Source organism: Rana temporaria, chromosome 9 (assembly GCF_905171775.1).
Source record: "Rana temporaria chromosome 9, aRanTem1.1, whole genome shotgun sequence".
Lineage (NCBI taxonomy): Eukaryota > Metazoa > Chordata > Amphibia > Anura > Ranidae > Rana > Rana temporaria.
In genome coordinates, this window is record NC_053497.1 from 135,336,531 (window position 1) to 135,360,050 (window position 23,520).

Consider the following 23,520-nt stretch of genomic DNA (forward strand, 5'->3'; position numbering starts at 1 on the left):
AACTAAAACTTACGGAGAAAAACGTGGATCTCCGTAAATCCTAATTTGCATACCCGAGGCGGCATTTCGACGCAAAATGCCCCCAGCGGCGGATGCGGTACTGCATCCTAAGATCCGACAGTGTAATTCAATTACACATGTCGGATCTTCGTCCTAACTATGGGAAACTGATTCTGTGGATCAGTTCCATAGTTAGGACCAGGGATACGACGGAGTAACAGCAGTTACTCCGTCGTATCTCTTTTGAGGATTAGGCCCCATAAGTGTATTCTCTCTAAATATATTTTTATGTGTAAGTTTGGAGTTCTTCTTTATAATGTCAAATATTTTATTTTCTGTGAAGACATGGGTTTTTTTTTTTTTTTTAAGAGCTCTTGAATGACTTTTTCAATAACCTTTGAAATGCAGGTCACATGAAATCTTCCTCTGCTCCTGTTTCTTTCTGGGCCCTCTCCACAGTCTGTACAATCTGTAGCAAAGCTGCGTCTTTCTATAATTAGCTGGTGAGTGGGCAGCCCTGGAGAATGATGGGAATTGAGAGATCACAAAATAGACCCGAACCATAGTAACACTGCAAGCTGTGACGTGTGTTAATCTACAATATACGGTGTCTGAGTCATACATCAGAGAGATTACTTAGTGCCAGCCGAGTAAATGAGCTTTGTGACACTTTGTTTAGGGTAAAATGCAGTTGAGTAAAGTATGTCATTGTTTTACATATGTGCACCTACAGTGCAAATTCACATAGCTCCCAACTGTCCCTGATTTCGAGGGATTGTCCCCGATTTGGAGTGTAGCACTACCCCTTCAGGAGCCGCTGGTTAGATTGGGATCTACTCTCATTAATTGATTCACCCCCTTTAATTGGCTCGAACCCTCCCTTGGCACACCAGATAAGTGCAATAGTATTGTGACCCCTAATTGGCTGGGGCCACAATAGCATACATAAACATGCAACGGTAATACAACAATATTGTTACCTTTTTCCAGTTGGCGGCTCCCAAGAGTAAACACACCTCACACAATGAATATATTCAAACCAAAAAGGTAACTTTACTTTGCGTATGGTAAAGAGGATAAAGGGGTTTGAATAACAGGTTAAACATACACAGGTATTAACATAAAAATGACTCTGCAAGGGCCCTTTGCAAGAGTCAGCAAATAAAGACAAGAAAATCTAAATTACAAGGGTAATATTGCTAAGTATCAGTTAGTCTAGGCAGTCTATGCTCGTGAGCTCCCCCTAGTGGGCAGTCCTGCAATCCTGCAAAACAGCTAATGTAGAACTCTTTTCCAGGCCTGGCTCAAGCAGCCCCCGAATGTCTCCTAAGGATAAAGTTTATGTTGCAGCCGTTGGTTCACTTTTAAATTGTAATCCAAAAGGGAAAAAGAGGGAATAAACTCAGTCAAAAAGGGTACGATGAATACTAATGCTGATGAACTGATCTACAGTCAGCGTCAGTCAACTCTGCTGGTATAACTCTCAACTTGTTAGGCGTCTCTGATTCAGTCAGAGATCAAACACGTGGCTCCGGTTTATGGAGTAACACTAAGTTAAATGCTGAAGTGGGATTTGAAGTTTGGGCATGTGCCCTCTCACCCGAACAGGCCCGATCCGCCTGAGTCCTTCACAAAGATGCACCGAATAGTCACTGCTCCGCAAAACACGGTCTCCGGTATCAGACTCTCCACTGCTACGATCGTCAGCTGGCGAACTTCTCCGGTCTCCTGGAACACGAGCTGGACACCCTTGGTCTTGCTTCCCTCCGGATGGTTGGTCTTCTGGTGGATCCAGGCACAGGCTTTAGGCCTAACAGCTCGGCTGTGGTACTCTCCACAGCTCCGCAGAGGAGAAGATGCAGGTCCCAAGAGAGAGAAGTCAGTTCCTCCCTGTCTTTAAGTAACCTCCCCCATAAGTCTGTGCGGAGGTGTCATATGCTCCAATAAGGCAGGGCATTGTGGGAAGTGTAGTCTGTTCCTACTAAGTGTCAATGGAGTCCATATCTCCCGGTACTTCTGATCCCACAATACATTGCTTTTAAAGAAATATAAACATGTATGTACAAATGTGGCTGGAGCTCCAGTGGGGATTCAGGCTATCAGTAGTCCACGATAGTGTGACCCCGCTACAGGAGCAATGTCCCTCTGTCCCTCATTCCTCCTCATTTGTCCCTTATTTTGGTCTGATCTATAAAGATGAATATAAAATGCACTTTTTATCTATCAAAAAGTGTTTTCCAGCGCTAAACCTTTCATCTGATTTCTAAATTGCTGAATTTGTAAATTCCAAAAGCCAATATAAAGGAATAGTAGTGGTAAAAAAAGCACTTGTGGGTTTAACCAATCTTGTTTTTTTTGTACAATTCTCCTTTAACCTCTTCAATACAGGGCTTTAATACCCACCTCCATACCGGGCCTATTCTGTCACTTCTCTCCTACATGTACAAATCATCATTATTTTGCTAGAAAATTATTCAGAACCCCCAAACATTATATATGTTTTTTTTAGCAGACACCATAAGGAATAAAATGGCGGTCATTGTAACTTTTTATCTTGCATGGTATTTGCGCAATCATTTTTCTAACGCTTTTTTTTTGGAAAAAAATGGTTTCATGAATTAAAAAATAACAAAACAGTAAAGTTAGCCCAATTTTTTTGTAAAATATGAAAGATAATGTTACGCCGAGTAAATAGATACCTAACATGTCATGCTTTAAAATTGCACACACTCATGGAATGGCGCCAAACTTTGTTACTTAAAAATCTCCATAGGCGACGCTCTGAAACATTTTACAGGTTACCAGTTTAGAGTTACAGAGGAGGTCTAGTGCTAGAATTGTTGAACAAGCTCTAACGCACGCGGCGACACCTCACATGTGTGGTTTAAATTAAGTTTACATACGTGGGCGGGACTTACTTGTGCGTTCGCTTCTGAGCGCGAGCTACCGGGGCATTCAATTTTTTTTTTTTTACTTATTTATTTATTTTTGCCACTTTTTTTTTCCCGATCGCTTTTATTCCTATTACAAGGAATGTAAACATCCCTTGTAATAGGAATAGTGTGTGACAGGGCCTCTTTATGGAGAGATGCTGGGTCAATAAGACCCCACATCTCTCCTTCAGGCTGGAAAGCATGAGATCGTGAAAAAAAATTCAGAGATCTCATTCTTACTAGAGGCAATTGCGGTTTGTTTACTTACCGGTACCCGGGCGTGACATCATCACATCGCGCCCGGGCCTCCGACAGTCATAGAGATGACTGGTGACCATCTGGTCACCAGTCATCTCTATGCTTCCCATCCGGCGCACAGCGATCATCTCTCCGGGCCCCCGATGGCACGGGAGAGTACGTAGAAGCACCGGATGGCGGCGTGAGGGGGGGATGTCCCCTCCCACCGCCTATAGGAACGATCAAGTGGCGGAACCGCTGGTCGCAGGATCGCCACCAGAACAAAATGATATCTGAGTGATGCCTCTAGGTGCAGGCATCATTCAGATATCACCGCACAAAGTACAGGACGTCATATGACGTCCGCCCAGGATAAGAAATCCCCTTTTTTTGAACGTCATATGGCGGTGTGCAGTATTGAAGTGGTTAAGTAGGCGTGGCAAGGGGTATGTCCTATGCCTGTGTAGCACCCTGCTCCCAATAAGTGGGTGCTATATGTTAAAATGATAGTTTGTCTAAACAATAGTTTGGCTCAGAAAGATTGTATTCAAATTGTGGTTCTGTTTCAGTTCAGCTGAGTGAGTGAGTGAGAAACTTGTATAGCGCAACTGAATCGCCTCAGGGCCCCGTTACTGAGGTGTAGGCCCAGGAGCTTCTGGGGCCTACTGATCCAGGGATGGTCCCGTGTCGCCTTGCCTGCTGGAAGGGACCGAGCAATTGAGGACTCAATTGGAAGATGCATCCGGATCAACATTTACCTCACAGTGCTGCCGGAACGGCTGAGAGATCCTGGCACTGAGAGCAGTGTTCTTTTCTTCAGAAGTTAACCCAGAGCACGGTTACACAGATTTGTGGCAGAGACCAATGAACCAGTTCTACTGCCACCAAGTCTGTGGCAGAGACTATTGAACCAATTCTACTTTAACCAAGTCTGTGGCAGAGACTATCTTTTGATCAAGTTTCGCACTGGCTGCTAGACCAGCGAGAGTGGGCCTATCCAGGGGTCGCTGAGTCCAGCGTGGAGGCAATTGTTCCTCTGGACCTAGGACAATATTTGTGATTCACGAGTAAGATACCGGAATCTTCCCTAAACCTCCCTCACTCTTTTCTGAAGTTTGCTTTAATAAAAAGCCTCTCTGCAGGACGGAGAAAAAGAGACTGGGTGTTTGGCGCAAACATTTCTTTCGTTAACCACCTCTTCAAGGAGAACCCCTGAGACGAGTACCAAGGAACAGTAAGGTAACGGCAGGCCCAAATCTAAACCAGCAGCTCCTTCGGGGGTAGTGCTACACCTGCATACCTTTGCTGATAGGTGTCCCTCATTTCCATCTCAGAAAGTTGGGAGGTATATATTCAGGAGTCAGGACAAGCTTTTTGGAGATGCCCCCCCTTCCTCAAGTGAAAGCAGTACTGAATAGGTTACCAGTATGGGTGACATCTCTGTGCCTATACTTGCCCAGTTACTAAATGCATGTCCCTTATTTGTTTGCTTAGTCACCAGAAACTTCTAAGGCCCTTTACATTTTGCCTATGCGTTATGTTGCATTAGCACAAGCACAGTATTTCATATATTAACATGCTTTGTAGTAAGAAAAATCAATCATTTTGAATCAGGTGCCAATGCACCACAATGTATATTTTAACTACTTCAGCCCGGAACAATATTGCTGGTCAATGACCAGGCCACCTTTTGCGATTCGGCACTGCGTCGCTTTAACTGACAATTACGCAAAATTGTTGTCCTTTTTTCCCACAAATAGAGCTTTCTTTTGGTGGTTTTTGATCACCTCTGCGGTTTTTATTTTTTGCGCTATAAACGAAAGTAAAGCGACAATTTTGAAAAAATATTTTTTTTTTACTTTTTGCTATAATAAATATCCCCCAAAAATATAAAAAAACAATGATTTTTATCCTCAGTTTAGGCCAATACGTATTCTTCTACATATTCTCCGTAAAAAATCGCAATAAGCGTTTATTGATTGGTTTGCGCAAAAGTTATAGCGTCTACAAAATAGGGGATAGTTTTATGGCATTTTTATTAATATTTTTTTTTACTAGTAATGGCGGCGATCAGCGATTTTTATCGGTACTGCGACCTTATGGCGGACACTTCGGACACTTTTGACACATTTTTGGGACATTGGCATTTTTATAGCGATCAGTGCTATACAAATGCATTGATTACTATAAAAATGCTACTGGCAGGGAAGGGGTTAACACTAGGGGGCGAGGAAGGGGTTAAGTATGTTCCCTAGGTGTGTTATAACTGAAGGGGGGGTGGGACTGACTTGGGGAAATGACAGATCGCTGTTCATACATTGTATGAACAGCGAACAGTCATTTCTCCCCCTGACAGGATCGGGAGCTGTGTGTTTACACTCAGTAACGAGCGATCGTGGGTGCCCGGCGGTGATTGCGACCGCCAGGCTCGTGCCGGGACCAGGGGCGAGCGGGGGGCGCGCACACGCCCCTATTGGCTGCATAGCGAGATGACGTATAGCTACGTGATCTCGCGCAGCAGAGCCGACCTGCCGCCGTATATCGGCAAGTAGTTAACAAGCATGTACTTTATTTTTAATGCAGCGTACCACAATTTATGCACGGTTCACATCTGTGCATTGTAGTGCACTTTATCACATATGCTAGTTGCATTATGTAGGTACGTTGTGGTGCGATTCAAAATGGATATCTCACTTTTGTATTATCAGGCATTGTGGTAATGCAAGGTAAACACGTGTTTTACTGCGCATTACCACAACACATAAGGGTTTATGTATAAAATTTGCTATGTAAATATATCAGTTGCTTCCACAGGCATCAAGAAACCTTACAATAATTTCCTTTATACATTATGGGCCAAATCCTCAAAAGGGATACGCAGGCGGATCTGCTGTTCCGCCTGCGTATCCCTGTGCCTATCTTTGGAACTGATCCTCAGAAGCAGTTTTCCAAAGATAGGCAGAAGATCCGACATCTGTAAGAGACTTACACTGTCGGATCTTAGGATGCAGTACCGCATCCGCCGCTGGCATTTCGCGTCGTATGCAAATGAGGACTTACGGAGATCCACAAAGCTTTTCAGCTTTGTTTTTTCTCCGTAAGTTTACGTTTGCATGCGTAAAATTAGGGATGCTTTTACAAGGTGTAAACTGTTTACACCTTGTATAAACAGACCGCAATTTTTTTTTTAATTAGATTTTTTTTTTTTTCGCCGTATCTTTTTTTTAACCCGTCGCAACTTTATTGTCCCGTCGCAATCCACAAAGCCCGGCGTAACGTAATTTCGCGCAATGCACGTCGGGAAAATGACATCACGAGCATGTGCAGTACGGCCGGCGCGGGAGCGCGCCTCATTTAAATTGTCATCGCCCCCTGGATAACAGGACCGCCTTGCGCCGGGAGAATTTAGGTTACACTGCGTGAAATTTCTAGGTAAGTGCTTTGTGGATCGGGCACTTAGGTAGAAATTTCCCGCCAGTGTAACTTAAATGGGAAAAATTAAGTTAGGCTACGATTTTGAGTATTTGGCCCTTATTTCCTAAGGTTGTCAGCGCCATCTACTGGAAAAATATTGCATTTTTTCTACAAGTACTTCAATCAGAAAAAAATGCTGCAATAGTGCCATTAGATGGCGATGACCACCCTAGGAAATAAATATATTAACTAACGTAGATTTACATCGACAGAATGGCATGGGCAGGCAAAGCAACGTACAGGTACGTTGCTTTGGATTCGTCGCCTTGCGGCTGCGCAAGCTCCCACTGCATGCTCTGTAACTGTCCCCACAGTGCCCGCGGACTCGATGTCCGCCGGTGTCCCACGATCGTGTCACGGAGCGGCAGAACGGGGAGATCCCTGTTCTGCCTAGTGACAGGACACTGATATACTGCTCCCTGTCATGGGGAGCAGTGATCAGTGTTGTGTCACTGGTAGCCCAGCCCCCACACAGTTAGAATCACTCCCTAAGACACACTTAACCCCCTTCTTCGCCCCCTAGTGGTTAACCCCTCCCCTGCCAGGGTTATTTACACAGTTATCAGTGCATTTTTATAGCACCGATCGCTGTATAAATTACAATGGTCCCGAAACTGTATCAAAAGTGTCCGATGTGTCTGCCACAATATCGCAGTCATGATAAAAATTGCAGATCACCACCATTACTAGTAAAAAAAGAATAATATTAAAAATGCCATAAAGCTACCCCCTATTTTGTAGACGCTATAACTTTTGCACAGACCAATTAATATACGCTTATTGCGATCTTTTTTACCAAGTGATTATAGCAAAAAGTAAAAAATATTGCTTTCTTTTTTCAAAATTGACGCTTTTTTTTATAGCGCAAAAAATAAAAACCGCAGAGGTGATCAAATACCACCAAAAGAAAGCTCTATTTGTGGAAAAAAAAGGACATCAATTGTGTTTGGGTACAACGTCGCACGACCGCGCAATTGTCAGTTAAAGCGACGCAGTGCCGAATCGCAAAAAATGCCCCGGTCATTGGGCTGAAGTGGTTAAGCAAATTACGGTAAAGATTTGTGGCGATTGACACACTCACACAGTAAAAAAAAATTATACACAGGCGTGAGCACGCTACCGTGAAAAGCAGAAATTACATCTCCAGAGTTGGCTACTGCTACCCACTATTCACCACTTTAGGATTTACCTATTCAGGTTACCATATTCTGTATGCTATTGTAGGAGTGGTTGATTGCCTCAGTCAGGTTTATCTAGGCTGACCATTTGTATCCATTGAGACCGATCAGACTCTAGATAGACAGCAGACCTGGGAGAAGTTTTTAATCACTTTTACTTACGTATGTATATGTGTTTTATAAAGTGTTTGCCTATGATCTTGTTACAAATAAAATAAACTTTGTGATATTGCTTTTAGTATGCCTTCTTTCCAAACCCTATGTCTTGAATAAAATTATAGGACGTGGCATATTATACTAGGCTGTCCACAGCGCCATTCTCTGGCGACAGCATAAACACATATTATTCACATGAACAATTAACTTTACCCACTTCTCTCAAACCTGTTCACCTCTTATGGACCAGCGCAATTTTCAGATTTCTGCTTTTTTAGCCTGTTTATTTAGCAGTAATTTTGTCATTACGCAAAAAACAACGTAATACTGTACATATATTGTTTTTTAATGGCCAACAAGGCTTTCTTTTGGTGAATATCATCCTGCAACAATGATTTTGTTTTCTCAATCCTTATGCCTTGTACACATGACTGGTTTTCACGACGAGAAAACTGCCATTTTTTATATTGGTCGTGTGTACGCTGCCTAGCAGTTTTCTTGACGAAAAAACTGCCCGCAAAAAAATTGAAACCAGCTATCTTTTTTTCTCGTCGTGTTTCCCGTCAGTCTTTTTTTCGTCGCGAAAAACGGTCGTGTGTATGCTTTTCCAAGGTGAAAAAAAACGCACATGCTCAGAATCAAGTATGAGATGGGAGCGCTCGTTCTGCTAAAACTAGTGTTCAGAATGGAGATATCACATTCGTCACGCTGTAACGGACTGAAAAGCACGAAAACTGAAAAGCACGAATCGTCTCTCATCAAACTTTTACTAACACAAGGATCAGCAAAAGCAGCCCTAAGGGGAGCTCCATTTGAAAGGAACTTCCCCTTTATAGTCCCGTTGTACCTGTTGTACGTCACCGCGCTTTGATCAGATGTTTTTTTGCATGAACGTGTGTATGCAAGTCAGGTTGGAGAGGAATCACGTCGGGAAAAACTATGGCTTTTTGCACGTCAGGAAAAACGATGGTGTGTACAAGGCATTAGACAATTAAACATAACAAAACTAAAGAAAAGGCCCTTTTTTCCCTTTTTTAACAGTGTTAGTATTAAATAAAGTAAATAGTGCTACTTCACATAAAAAGTGTGCATTTGTTTCTGTAATTTGTCCTTTGTCCAGTCATCTCTATGAACGTCGGAGGCCCGGGCGCAATGTGATGACGTCACGCCCGAGTTCTCAGAAGTAAACAAAGCTGCGATTGCAGCTAGTAAGCATGAGATCTGTGAATTTTTTTCACAATCTCATGCTTTCCAGCCTGGAGGAGAGATGTGGGGTCTTATTGACCCTGCATCTCTCCATAAAGAAGACCTGTCACACACTATTCCTTGTCCCTGGTAGCTCACGCTCAGAAGCGAACACACACGTAAGTCCCGCCCACATATGTACACTGCTTTCAAATCACATATGTGAGGCATCGTCGCGTGCGTTAGAGCGCATGCAACAATTCTAGCACTAGACCTCCTCTAACTCTAAACTGGTAACCTGTAAAAAAAATAAAAAGCCTCCTATGGAGATTTTTAAGTACTGAAGTTTGGCGCCATTCCATGAGTTTGTGCAATTTTAAAGCGTGACATGTTAGGTATCTATTTACTCAGCGTAACATCATCTTTCATATTTTACAAATAAATTGGGCTAACTTTACTGTTTTGTTATTTTTAAATTCATGAAACCATTTTTTTTCTAAAAAAAAGGCGTTTAAAAAATAATAGCAATGACCGTCATTTTATTCCCTAGGATGTCTGCTAAAAAAACATATGTAATGTTTGGGGGTTCTGAGTAATTTTCTAGCAAAAGAATGATGATTTGTACATGTAGGAGAGAAGTGCCAGAATAGGCCCGGTATTGAGATGGTATAAAAAGCCCGGTATTGAAGTGGTTAAAAGCACACTTAGAGGGTCACTAAAGGAATTTTTTTTTTTCTAAATAGCTTCCTTTACCCTAATGCAGTCCTGGTTTCATGTCCTCATTGTTCGTTTTTGCTGTAATCCTTCTCTGTTCTGCACACTTCCTGCTTGTCTGTTTCCTTATGAAAAAAGTACTGGGAGCTTCTCTCTGTGGTCTCTAATCAAGAAGGTGTGATTACTGGCCCGGATTCAGGTAGATTTGCCCCTTTGTTTCGGAGGCGCAGGGCAGCGTTTTTGCCCTGCGCCCCCACAAATTTCCTGCGCTACCCGCGATTCACGGAGCAGTAGCAGTAGCAGGGCGCCTAATGTAAATGATCCCGTAGGGGGCGGGAATCATTTGAATTAGGCGCGCTCCCGCGCCGAGCATAGAGCGCATGCTCCGTCGGGAAACTTTCCCGACGTGCATTGCGGCAAATGACGTCGCAAGGACGTCGTTTGCTTCAAAGTGAACGTGAATGGCGTCCAGCGCCATTCACGAATCACTTACGCAAATTACGTAAAATTCAAACGTTGCGACGCGGGAACGACGGGTATACTTTAGCATTGGCTGCCCCTGCTATTAGAAGCTGTACGGAAACAACGTAAATTGTGTACGCAGGGCTCGCGTAACGTTGTGAATCGGCGTTAGTATGCAATTTGCATACTATACGCTGCCCACAATGGGAACGCCCCCTAGCGGCCAACGCAAGAATGCAGCCTAAGATATGAAGGCATAAGGAGGCTTATGCCACGCATATCTTAGGCTGTAGTCGGCGTAACGAGCTCTCTGAATCAGGAGAACTCGTTACGCCGGGGCAAGTAAGCAATTTCGCTGCGTAACTATGGTTGCGCAGACGCAATTGCTTCTTGAATCCGGGCCACTGAAAACAAACACTGCCCTGTATTGGCTCTGTGTCTCTGTCCTTCACACAAACATGAAACTAGATGAAAAACGAAACTGAAAGTGCAGGCACATTATATGATTGATTATTATCTATTTTTAATAATTTTTAAAAGGAATCAGTGAAGTATTATGTCTATATACCCTGTAAACAGTCATTTCAGCAAAAAAAAATAAAAAATTCCTTTACAACTCCTTTAAATCATGATTCTGGTATAACGCATTGCAAAGTTATTTCCAAATGAAGCAAAGTATTTTTTTTTCAGTGTTATATGTGTAAATATAGGTAAAAGGTGTACAAATATTAATGGGCAAAGCAAACAAAAAAATAAAACAGTTTAAACATTAGTTAATAAAATAGAAAAATACCAGGGAAATTATAATTAAATGGAGAAGGAGAATAAAGAGTTAAATAGAGCTGGTTCAAGAAAATTAAGGGTTAACAGGGGAACATTTAATAAAAAAAAAAAAAAGGAAAAAAAAAGTTTTTTACTTGTCAGGTTGCTTTAACTGACTTCATCTGAAGATCAAAGTGCATTCTTTTGATCTGTCGATGAACAAACAGACAGATACTAAATGAAACAATTTTTCATTATAGCTTTCTGTATTTGCGACTGACCTATGTTGTTGATAAACAAACAGACTGCTTTTTTATATAGCTCCTGCTGCCGGGACATTCCCTGTGTACCCCACAATGCAGCTGTGATTAATCAGAGCTGAATTGCCTGACACGGGCGATCCCAGCAGCAGGGCAGAAGGACTGGACCACAAGACATGCCCTGTGTACAATGATTACTTTTTGTTGGGTGTGTCTAGCATGCCCAGAGTCTGCAACTGGTTAAACAACACTTTTTTTTCTCAAAGCTTTATTGAACCATTTTTTTAATATACTTAGCCACATATAAAGATCTAACATCATTTGGCTTCATAAGCAAACACAAAAACACAATTTGAGCCTGTTTGCCATTCAATTTTATACTTGTGCATAGACTTTTGCATTCTCATCAAACATTAAAATAATAGTACAAATCAAAAAAAGATATATAGATATATAATACATAATAGAAAACAAGAGTTAAAAAAAGAAAGGCTTCCTTCAAGATTCCCTAAATTCCTATGTGTTGACAAGCTAGGTCACAGGTACGGTCTGAAAATGTCTGTGAGAGCGGAAATCTTTCCACGACCCCCCCATTTAAAGTGGTTGTAAACCCACTTTTTTGACTTTTACCTACAGGTAAGCCTATAATAAGGCTTACCTGTAGGTAAGGAGTATATCTCCTAAACCTGCACGGTTTAGGAGATATTCCCCCTGCATGCGCAGGGGGGATCTACGGCGAAAGGACCGGCAGCCGCCGGACCTTGCCGAATTTAAATCTCCGCGCGCACGTGCGGGAGTGACGTCATCGCCGCTCCAGCCAATCACAGCGCTGGAGCGGCGATACCCGGAAGACACGCCAGGCAAGAGGACATCTCGCTCGGCGTGGACCAGGTAAGTTCTACACACCTCGTTCCGAGGTAAGTATTTCATAATGAGCTAATATGCGGTGCATATTAGCTCATTATGACTTTTGCCTTGCAGGAGAATTTTTTTTTTTTTTTGATGCGGGTTTACAACCGCTTTAACTATGACTTTGGGATATTTCTCTTGTAGGCTTGCTGTCGATTCCTCAATATGCATAATGTAGTTTACTTCAGACACCCATTCTTTAATACTGAGAATGACTCCAGAATTCCAATGTCTAAATATAATAAAAAATTAAACTACACCTATCTTTCAATCTTAATTCATCACCAACCAACAATCATCACTCACAATAAACCAGCACTCGTCAACACCCAGCTACCCACAAAAAGAAACAAACCCAAACAAAGTACCTCCCCAAAAATTCAGCCCACCCAAACTTTCGCTAGGCCCGACACGTTCCAAATAGTCCTATCTGCCTTTACCGTTAGATAGTTCCTGCGTGGCTCCTAAAAATAAAAGAATTCAAAGATGCATTTAGTAGATCTGAAATTATGTGATTTATTTTTTCATAATTATGGGCCATCTACAGTCTTTAGTTTTTTTTAAAGTATGCACACACCCCAAATGCGCCTTCAGACTTTATTTTAGGATCACATGAATGTGTATCGATCAGACAAGTCCTATTGACACCACAAACACATTTCAATTGGCAAGACTTGAAATACTGTATCTCCAGACAGACTCACAAGCTAGAAAAGCATATTGTGTGCATTTCATTACTTGTAGACAGCCATGGTTCTCATTCCTTGCTTGTATATCTCTCATGATTGTGTTCACCACGGTATAGTCAGTCCTTCCCAGTTCAGAAACATTCCATTATGGTTTTCCGTCAGGGTGTCAAACACTTTCATCATTCCATCCACACTCTCGTGCACCTTCAGTGAAGCCGTTGCACCACCCATGTCGGTTTGGACCCATCCAGGAGCAAAAGTCACAACAATAATCCCATCAGATTTGTAGGTCTCAGCCTGACATCGCGTTAACATATTCAGTGCTGCCTTGCTGCACCGGTATTCTATTAAAGGATTTTTAAATATTTCAAGTGAGACTCTTTCTATAGAGCCTAAACCACTGGATATGTGGATCACAGCAGTCTTGCTGCAGCTCATAATTTCATTAGGATTTTCTTGTGCGGCTTTTTTCAGCAAGGGAGCAAATATCTGAGTAACCAGCATTGGTCCTACCGTATTCGTTTTATAGAGTCTCATCATGTCCTCTGATGTAGTTTCATCCATTGGGTGGTAGATGGCAATACCAGCATTATTGATCAGCAAGTTCAGACCACGTCCTTTCAGGGTCTCCTTTACTACACTGTAGGCATCTTCAATGCTGGCTTTGTCTGTTACATCCATCCTGACAGTAATGAGGTTTGAGTATTTGGAGGTCAAGGACTTGAGTTCCTGAGCAGTTTCTGGATTCCGACACGCTGCAAAGACATGTTCTGGTGGATTCTGTTTGTTGAGAAAAGTCTTTACCAGTTGCAGACCAATTCCTCTGTTAGAACCAGTGACCAGGACACTGCGGATAATGAGGTTTGTCATTTTGGTTTCCTGGCAGTCCTGTGTCTTTGCAATAAAAGCTGCTGAAGAACTTTATAGTCTTTCTACAGTACTCTTTACTCTTAGGCCGGGTACACACGGACAAACATGTATGGTGAAAGCGGTCCGTCGGACCGTTTTCACCATACATGTCTGCCAGAGGGCTTCTGTACGATGGTTGTACACACCATCGTACAGAAGTCCGCGCGTAAACAATACGCGGGGCGTGTCCGCGGTGTCGCCGCGTCGATGATGCGGTGTCGCCGCGACAATGACGCGGCGACGTGGGCGGCCCGCCTTTAAAATGCTTCCACGCATGCGTCGAAGTCATTCGACGCATGCGAGGGACGGCGGGCGCCTGGACATGTACGGTAGGTCTGTACTGACGACCGTACATGTCCGAGCGGGCAGAATTCCAGCGGACTGTTTTAAAACAAGTCCAGGAATATTTGTCTGCTGGGAAAAGGCCCGGCGGGCAAATGTTTGCTGGAATTCGGCCCGCTCGCGCCCACACACGACCAAACATGTCTGCTGAAACTGGCCTGCGGGCCAGTTTCAGCAGACATGTTTGGTCGTGAGTATGGGGCCCTAGTGTTCCTTTATGTGTGCTCTGCTTATCTGAAAATTTGTTAATATTTTACTAAAATATTCATATATACTAAGCTATAATGACCGATATTGATCGGTCAAAGCCTCAAGCCCTATTTCTTTGAGCTGCAATAGTACTTAAAAGCAGTTAATTAGTAATAACAGCATGATAATATGACACACAGATTTACTAAAACTGCTGCACACAGAGCCTGGTGCAGCCGCGCATAGTAACTGTTTTGCCAATTTTACTACCTCACTTGACTGCTGAGGCACAATGAGCCCAGGTACCCCTTAACTGCAACATATATGTACATAAAACCTTCCCCCTTGCCCCTTCACCCTATTAAATAAACACGCTTACAACCATTAGGTTGGAAAGGGCAAGGCCACAGATTTATTAAAAGCAAACATAACATTTTGAAGAATGAACATTTTACAACCAGTGCCAGTCACAGTTGTACTGTAAAGAACACAATTCCAAAAGGGGGAGGGGCCTGTCCTTGCCATAAGTGCTGGACAGGCCGCCTACTTCCGGTTTCCATCAAGGGCATGGCCCATTACAGCCATTTTATGCTGGCAAGGTCAAGAAAACCACAGCAAGCTGTGACATACCATAGAAAAAAGGGACGGGAGGGTGGGCAGCTTTTCCCATAATTCCCTGGGACGATCCCTTTTACCCGAGCTCAGGCCCATCCCATACCCCCAATTTAACCAATCCTTAAGTGACCACCACCTTGTCCAGTACCTGGCCATTCCCCCATCAGTCAAGGCTCTCTTTCCCTAAGGGGCTCAAGAGGCCTTCATATACACATGCTGATATATATATATATATATATATATATATATATATATATATATATATATAAGTGGATACCACCTTTTTTCTATATCAGAACCTAGGCAATCTTGATGCCGCTCTTACCATAAAGTTAATAACAAATTATAAAGACTGTGCTAAAAATAAATATCTTCTGGGGTAAAACCAAACAGCTGCAAGGGATGACTGGGTTTACAAAATTTAGCTCTATTTGGAATAATACCACATACCCAGAACTGGCAAAACTTACCTATGCTCCCAAGTGGTGTGTGCATATGGTATCACGTACATGCAACATATTTTCAGAGCTGGTAAATGATTATCCTTTTCTTTATTGCAGACTGTGTATGGTCTACTACAATCTATGTACTTCTATTATTTGCTGTTGTTCCACATGGTGCAGGCACAAAATTTGCCCTCTGGCCTCTTTCTTTCCCAAACACCTATTTTTGGTCTGTTGCAGGACATTGAAATACAGAAGGGCCTTATTTGCAATTGTTATGTATCCCTACTGAATATCTATTTGGAGGCCTACACCTGTGTAGCCAAGGTTTTGCTACTATGCTTATGAATAAGGGACAGTTTCTTTATTGTTATAATGTGTTTGGCTCCCTCTAGTGCATGCTGAACTCTGTGTGTTCTTTCTCCTGTTTGAGGACTCAGAGCAAAGCATTGTGAAACATGTAGTCCGGGATGAGGAAGTGACACTGTTAGCAGGATCAATCTGGACTACAGGTAACAGAATGCTGTGTGCACAGAACAGCCTGCTAAAAAAGGCTGGTGCGGCCTGATTCCCTCTCTCTGGACGCCATTTTGACCTTGCGAGCAGGAGGTCTGTGTGACAGGGAGTGCTGAGAATCTGCGGCCTACACAGCGGAGAGCCGGATAGACAGCCCCAGAGGGATCTCTGAGGACAGCATCGCTATCCCAGTACAGCAGACCGATGTGTGTTCCGGACCATCCGGAGGTACTTGCAATCCAGTCTACAGGGAGCTGCAGCGTGGCGTCTCTACAGGACAAAGATACAGAGACAGAGAATTCCGGCTGGAACCCTCTATTCATCTGATCCATTCATCTGAGGTTCGTAGTGGTGAACAGCCCTTGTTATAGTTAACAACAGTACTGCTGAGTAATACTTATACAGACTGGCTGGTGAAACTTGTAGTTCCACGGATATGAATCTACATCTACATAGGCTACACACAGCAGGCGCTTGGGGTCAATATACCCATTGGGGTAGATCCACGTACCTCGGCGCATTAATACGATGGGCGCAGCGTATCTAAGATACACTATGCCGCCGCAACTTATTTTTTTTTCGAATCCTGAAAGAATTTGCGCCGTAAGTTACGGCGGCGTAGTGTATCTTTTGGGGCGTAATGGCGCGGAATTCAAATGGATGTAATGGGGGCGTGTTTTATGTTAATACGTCGTGACCCGACGTAAACAACGTTTTTTTTTAACTGCGAATGCGCCGTCCGTGGGGGTATCCCAGTGCGCATGCTCAAAATTAACCCGGAACAAGCCAATGCTCACAACGGTGACGTCATTATACGCAAATCCCTATTCGCGAATGACTTACGCAAATGACGTAAAAAATTCAAAATTGTACGCGGGAACGCCGGCCATACTTAACATTGAGCTTGCCTCATAACAGCAGCTTTAACTATACGCCGGAAAAAGCCGAACGCAAACGACGTAAAAAAATGCGCCGGCCGGACGGACGTTCGTGGATTGCCGTAAATAGCAAATTTGCATACTCGACGCGGAATTCAACGGAAAAGCCACTTAGCGGCCGTCGAAAAATTGCAGCTTAGATCCGACGGCGTACTAAGACGTACGCCTGTCAGATCTAGCCGAGATGCCGTCGTATCTTGTTTTGTGGATACAAAACAAAGATACAATGCGCAAAATTTGAAATTACGGGGCGTATCAAGAGATCCGCCGGCGTAATATCTTTGTGGATCTGCCCCATTGTGTTTTATAATCAGTATTGTAAACACCCTTTTGATAAAGTAAAAGGAGGAATATACACCATTTATCATTTTTTGGATAAGGCGCAGTTTAGTACATTCTTATTGCCTTTTAAATCTTGGATTAAAGCGGTTCTATACCCAATAATTATAAAAAAAATATTTTTTACACCTGAAAGGCAAAGGGCATAATGAGCTAGTATGCACCGCATACTAGCTCATTATGAAATACTTACCTTGGAACGAGGTGTGGAGAACTTACCTGGTCCACACCGAGGGAGATGTTATCTTGCCTCGGTGTGTCTTCCGGGTATCGCCGTTCCAGTGCTGTGATTGGCTGGAGCGGCAATGTAGTCACTCCCGCAAATGCACGTGGGAGACTTCATTCCGGCAAGGTCCGGCGGCTGCCGGGCCTTTAGACGAGGATACCCGCTGTGCATGCGCCGCTGCAATCAGCGGCGCATTGCGAGGGGAATATCTCCTAAACCGTACAGGTTTAGGAGATATTCTTTATACCTACAGGTAAGCCTTATTATAGGCTTACCTGTAGGTAAAAGTGGTAGTAAAGACTTTACTACTACTTTAACTGCAATACAAAAAATGCAGGCTAGCTGAAGATAATGGGAACTAAAGGGACAATTCTAATTTCCTCTCTTTTGTGCACAACATCCTTATGCTCAGTTGCATGCATTGCATTGAACTATTACAGGGAGCCACCCTATAGGGTGTTATTTAGGTTTATATTGTTGTTGATATTTTAAAGTTTGCTGGTCTGTGTGTTGAGGAGAGGTCCGACACGTGAGATATAGTGTTGGGTATTTACTCCTCTGTCTACTTGTCCACATAGGTTTTGTATTGGGTCTATGTTAAGTATTGATGCATAGTAATATATGGACATATTTATTGTTAACATAAAATGAGCCACTTATGCAATTTTCTGTGTTTCTTTCATCTTAGTAAACATATCTGATTTGTTTCATTGATATTGTGTGAGTCTCTTTTTACTACCACAGCTGTGACGGGATGGAACCCAAGGTGTCAGAGGTAAGAGAGGATTTGCAGAGTCGAGGTAACCAATAGGGTGCAGAGTCTATTAGCAGCCCTCACGGGGTACTGCTACACCTGTACAGCACATGATAAGGGGCACAGATAATGGCAAAAACACAACCCCCCTATGCTAGTAGGCACGGCGGAGCGGGGTGTGTAATTGTATTTTTTTTATTTTAATTCTGCACTGACTGTCTTTGAAATTGCCCCTGTCCCCTATTAAATCCAATCCAGGGGCAAAACCAGGGACAGACTTGGTCCGGGGACATTGTCCTCAATCAGGGGACTGTCCCCTGAAACTGGGTATGTCTGGTCACCCTAACCTGTAAGGCTATGGATCTGTGGGAGTCCGATGTGGGGGACTTGTCTTGAGAACAGTGGGAAAATGCACTGGAAGCTAGCTCTCATAGTACTTCTCAGTGCTTATCAAAGTTATACCTTTTATTGTGAGTTCATTATACCCTAGTGAAATTGTGAGAGCCAGTTTGTCCTAAATGGACCATGGGGATCTCATACACATGCTGTGGGGATGTCCCAGGTTACACAGATACTGGACGTCTGTTCTTGCAGCAGTTAACAGCGTATTCCAAACAGACATCCCTTCCGACCCCAGGCGCTGTCTGCTGGAAGTTTTTGATGACATTTTACTGGATGCCTTTACCAAGGAAGCTGTTTCCAAGGCCTTGTTTCAGGCACATACAATTATTCTCCTCCACTGGAAAAGCACTTTCCCTCCATTCCATAAGGCAGCGGTTCTCAACCTCAGTCCTCAGGTACCCCAATGGGCCATGTTTTGGAAACTTCCCTTAGATAAAATGTCTCTTATCAATACCATATCATTGATATTGATTTAAAGCAGCTGTGCAAAGTAGGAAAACCTGAAAACATGGCCCGTTGGGAAAACTTGAGGATGGAGGTTGAGAACCACTGCCTTAAAGTGGAAGTAAACCCTCCTATTGTTTTCAGCCAAGGAAGCTGCCATCTTGGCCTCTGTTTAATCTGCAACTGCCACGATGCTGCACATGTGATCAGTTATGAAACCAGCCATTGGATGGTTTGACAGTTTGGTTGAGAGCACAAGCAAATGTGACATCTAGCATTTCCAGCATGCCGGGAATGTTAACTGTTTTTTTAAACTATCAAATAGATGGGTTTACTTCCGCTTTAAGGAATGGCTAGAATCATTTTCCGACCACCTAACTGTAAATATACATCATTACTTTGACACTAAATACCGGGGGTTATTGCAGCAGCTAGCTGACATAATCTCTGTATCTTTTTTTTCAGTCAGGCGGACGGGTAAAAGTGGTCCCAGTGGCAGATTCACCACAAGATCACTTTTATAGGCAGCGGTGCCCTCCCGCCGCTTCACAGTTGTCTCAGAGTTTATTGGTGAGCCTGGAGCCGATCTGATCCTTCAGGTGCCTGGGCAGGGAGCCGAGTGAGAGCAAGATGGCCCCACTTGGCTCTATGCCCTTGGAGGACCTGAGTGACATCTGATGTAATTTTCGCCTCTCGGTCTTAAAGGCATTTTTTTCCTTTACCACTTCAGCCCCGGAAGGTTTTACCCCCTTAATGACCATAGCATTTTTTGCGATACGGCACTGCGTCACTTTAACTGACAGTTGCGTGGTTGTGCGAGACTGTACCCAAAAAAAATTGACATCCTTTTTTTCCCACAAATAGAGCTTTCTTTTGGTGGTGTTTGACCACCTCTGCGGTTTTTATTTTTTACGCTATAAACATTTATTTTTTTACTTTTTGCTATAATACATACATATAATACATACCTGCGCCCGCTATCCTGCTTTTGCAGACTGATGTACAGGTACGTCAGTTTGCGCAAGAGAGCCGACTGCCACAGTATATTTGCATGAGCAGGTCGGCAAGTGGTTAAAGACAAGATTTCATATTTTCTTTTGCTCTTAATGGTAAATGAGAGATCTGGGGTCTTTTTGACCCCAGATCTCTCAAAAAGGTGGACCTGTAAGGCTTATTTCTATTACAAGGGATGTTTAAATTCCTTGTAATATGAATAAAAGTGATCAGGAAAAAAAATGTGACAATGTAAAAATAAAAAATAGAAAGTAAAATGAATAAGAAAAAAAATCCTCAGAGTTTGCACGCAGAAGCGAACGTATACTTAAGTCACACCCACATATGTAAACACAGATATCGCTGCGATCGTTAGAGCAAGCGAATTAATTATATTGCAAGGCCTACTCTGTTACTCTAAACAGGTAACCTGTAACAATTTTAAAGCGTTGCCTATGCAGATTTTTAAGTACCATAGTTTGTCGCCATTTCATATGCTTGCGCAATTTTAAAACATGACATATTAGGTATCTATTTACTAGCATAACATCATCTTTCACATTTTTCAAAGAACTGGGCTAAATGTACTGTTTTTTATTTTATTTTATTCATTAAAGTGAAAAGACCGCTGTGCAAATACAGTGTGACATAAAATATTGCAATGTCCGCCATTTTTTTCTCTCGGCTCTTTGCTAAATATATATATATATATATATATACATAATGTTTGGGGATTCTAAGTAATTTTCTAGCAAAAAATACAGATTTTTACTTATAAATAACAAATATCAGAAAAAGCAAGGGGTCAGCAAGTGGTTACCCTGCTAAATTTTAAACGGTTTGGAGGGTTGGCTTGTTGTACCAGGATTGGCTCCAGTAGACCTGATTATTAATAGGATATTGGGGTAGAATGCCTCTGATTACTTAAAGTGAAAGTCCACCCTAAAAAAAAAAAAATTACCCCAAAATGCTGCAAATAAATTAAAATGTTTTTTTTACTTACCAGAAATTGTGGTTGCTAGGCGGATCTTCCTAATCTGCCTCTTCCTAGTCCACGGCTGGTCTTCATCCTCGTGTTGTCTTCTGGGGAATGGGGCGCGCTGCCTTCTGGGAACTGTGTGTATCCCAGACAGCAGCCGCCTATTCATACAGCGCCGCAAGAATCACGCATGCGCAGTAGGAAAATGGGCATTGAAGCTGCAAGGTGCAATTGCCTGTTTCCCTTAGTGAGGATGACGGTGCCGGGACCTGCCACAATCCAGGGATGGGCCTCGGGGGGCCAACATCGCGGGCGCCTAGGACAGGTAAGTGTCCTTATTAAAAGTCAGCAGCTACAGTGTTTGTAGCTGCTGACTTTAAAAAAAAAAAATTGCGGGTGGAACCCCCACTTTAATGTTGTTTACTACTATCTGACTTTGGAATGCTTTGGACTTTGGAGTGATAGGGAAGCCTATCACGTCTCCAACTAATCTTTTACCACTTTCATCAGCTCATTCCCCACAGTTACAACCTTTTGTACCACCTGCCCCACCCTATTAGATTGTAAGCTCTTCTGAGCAGGGCCCTCTTAATACTCTTGTATTTTATTGTATTGTAACTGTATTGTCTCCCTTTTATATTGTAAAGCGCTGTGTAAACTGTTGGCGCTATATAAATCCTGTATAATAATAATAATAGTGGTGCTTTCTTGGTACTGTAATTTCTGTTTTCAGCCACTAGGTGGCGTTGTATGTTCTCTTCAGTGAGCTGAAATCTGTACGTAGCTCTATGAGGTTAGAAGATGCTGTAATTGATTATTTGTTTTTGTAATGCTTGAAATGTATTCAAATAAATTTTCTTCTGATTAAACAAAAAAAATAAAGATCTAATTTATTTACACAGAAAGAAATGTTTGCTATCAATCAAATATAACAAAATATATAGGCCCAGATTCTCAATGGGCTTACGACGGCGCAACACCATGTACGCCGTCGTAAGTCCTAATCTGGGCCGTCGTATCTATGCGACTGATTCTTAGAATCAGTTACGCATAGATATCCATTAGATCCGACAGGCGTAAGGCTCTTACGCCGTCGGATCTGAAATGCAATTTTTTTTTGTCCACCTGGTGTCGCCTCCGTCGTTTTCCCTGTCGAGTATGCAAATTAGCTAGATACGTGAATTCCCGAACGTACGCGCGGCCGACGCAGTAAAGTTACGTCGTTTACGTTAGGCTTGTCCCGGCGTAAAGTTGCCCCTGGGTATATGAGGCGCAATCAATGTTAAGTATGGCCGTCGTTCCCGCGTCGAAATTTGAAAATTTACGTCGTTTGCGCAAGTCGTCCGTGAATGGGGCTGGACGCCATTTACGTTCACGTCGAAACCAATGACGTCCTTGCGACGTCATTTGGAGCAATGCACCCTGGGATATTTTTCGGACGGCGCATGCGCAGTACGTTCGGCGCGGGAACGTGCTTAATTTAAATGCTATACGCCCCCTATCCGCCTAATTTGAATTAGGCGGGCTTGCGCCGGGTGATTTACGCTACGCCGCCGCAACTTTACAGGCAAGTGCTTTGTGAATAAAGCACTTGCCTGGAAAACTTGCAGCGGCGTAACGTAAAGGAGATACGTTACGCCCGCACAGTTTTGCGTGATTCTACGAGAATCTTCCCCATAGTAGCTGGTCTAACTTTAAAAAGCAGTGATGTTACAGATTAAAATACAAAATGTTGCCAATGGACAGAGACAAATACAGAAAGAAAAAGTTATGGATTAGGAAATATTAGAGTTAGGTTACACAGACTTCCTTAGGTCCCATTGTGCGTCCACAGAATAAGAGTAAGGCTGCATTCACACCTAGGCGTATATACGCCTGAAGCGCGACGCTCGTGCCGCTGGAGGGGCGAATTTACATTGATGTCTATGAGATGGTTCGCATCTCACGCCGAACGCCGAAACGCCGTATGCCTGCTGCCTGAAAACAAGTCCCGGACCCTTTTTTTCAGGCGGCTTTCGGCCTTCGGCATAGACATCAATGTAAATGATTTGTAAAAAGAAAGTTAACAAATCGCGGCAAAATACGCCGCGTACGCCGCGTTACAGTGTGAATGCAGCCTAAGAGCTGCCTGATCTTTTATATACAAAAATAAACGCTATTTTGATTCCAGTTATTTCATGGACTTTATATGTTGATGAACTTTTCACTGATGATTTTTGGTTGTTTTTCATTTATTATAGAGGTACCCCATGACGGTCGATGATTGGCCAGACCGGATCCATGTACGGTGGCAGAGCCTAATGCTCCGCCTACCCTATCATCTTATCCCCAGAGCGGGGAATGGGACGTGAGGTGAGGAGAAGAGAGGACCGAGGAGAAGGAATGTATGGCGGCCCGATGGAGAACCCTGGCCCCATCAGCAGCACCAAGGATAGCAGTCAGGTACTACTTGATCCTCGTCATCATATTCAT

The 23,520-nt window shown here is 43.0% G+C and overlaps 1 protein-coding gene across 1 annotated transcript; it reads right to left on the reverse strand.

The window, feature by feature from the left end:
* Positions 1 to 12,766: 12,766 nt before the first annotated feature.
* LOC120914108 (C-factor-like) lies at positions 12,767 to 13,907 on the reverse strand. Its single transcript, XM_040324595.1, has one exon. It carries the CDS (start codon positions 13,827 to 13,829, stop codon positions 13,062 to 13,064), a length of 768 nt encoding a protein of 255 aa, XP_040180529.1. The 5' UTR covers positions 13,830 to 13,907; the 3' UTR covers positions 12,767 to 13,061.
* Between the last annotated feature and the right edge of the window lie 9,613 nt (positions 13,908 to 23,520).

Bases quoted from the DNA above. Each gene is read 5' to 3' on its own strand.
- LOC120914108 (XM_040324595.1), bottom strand. From the start codon at position 13,829: ATGACAAACCTCATTATCCGCAGTGTCCTGGTCACTGGTTCTAACAGA.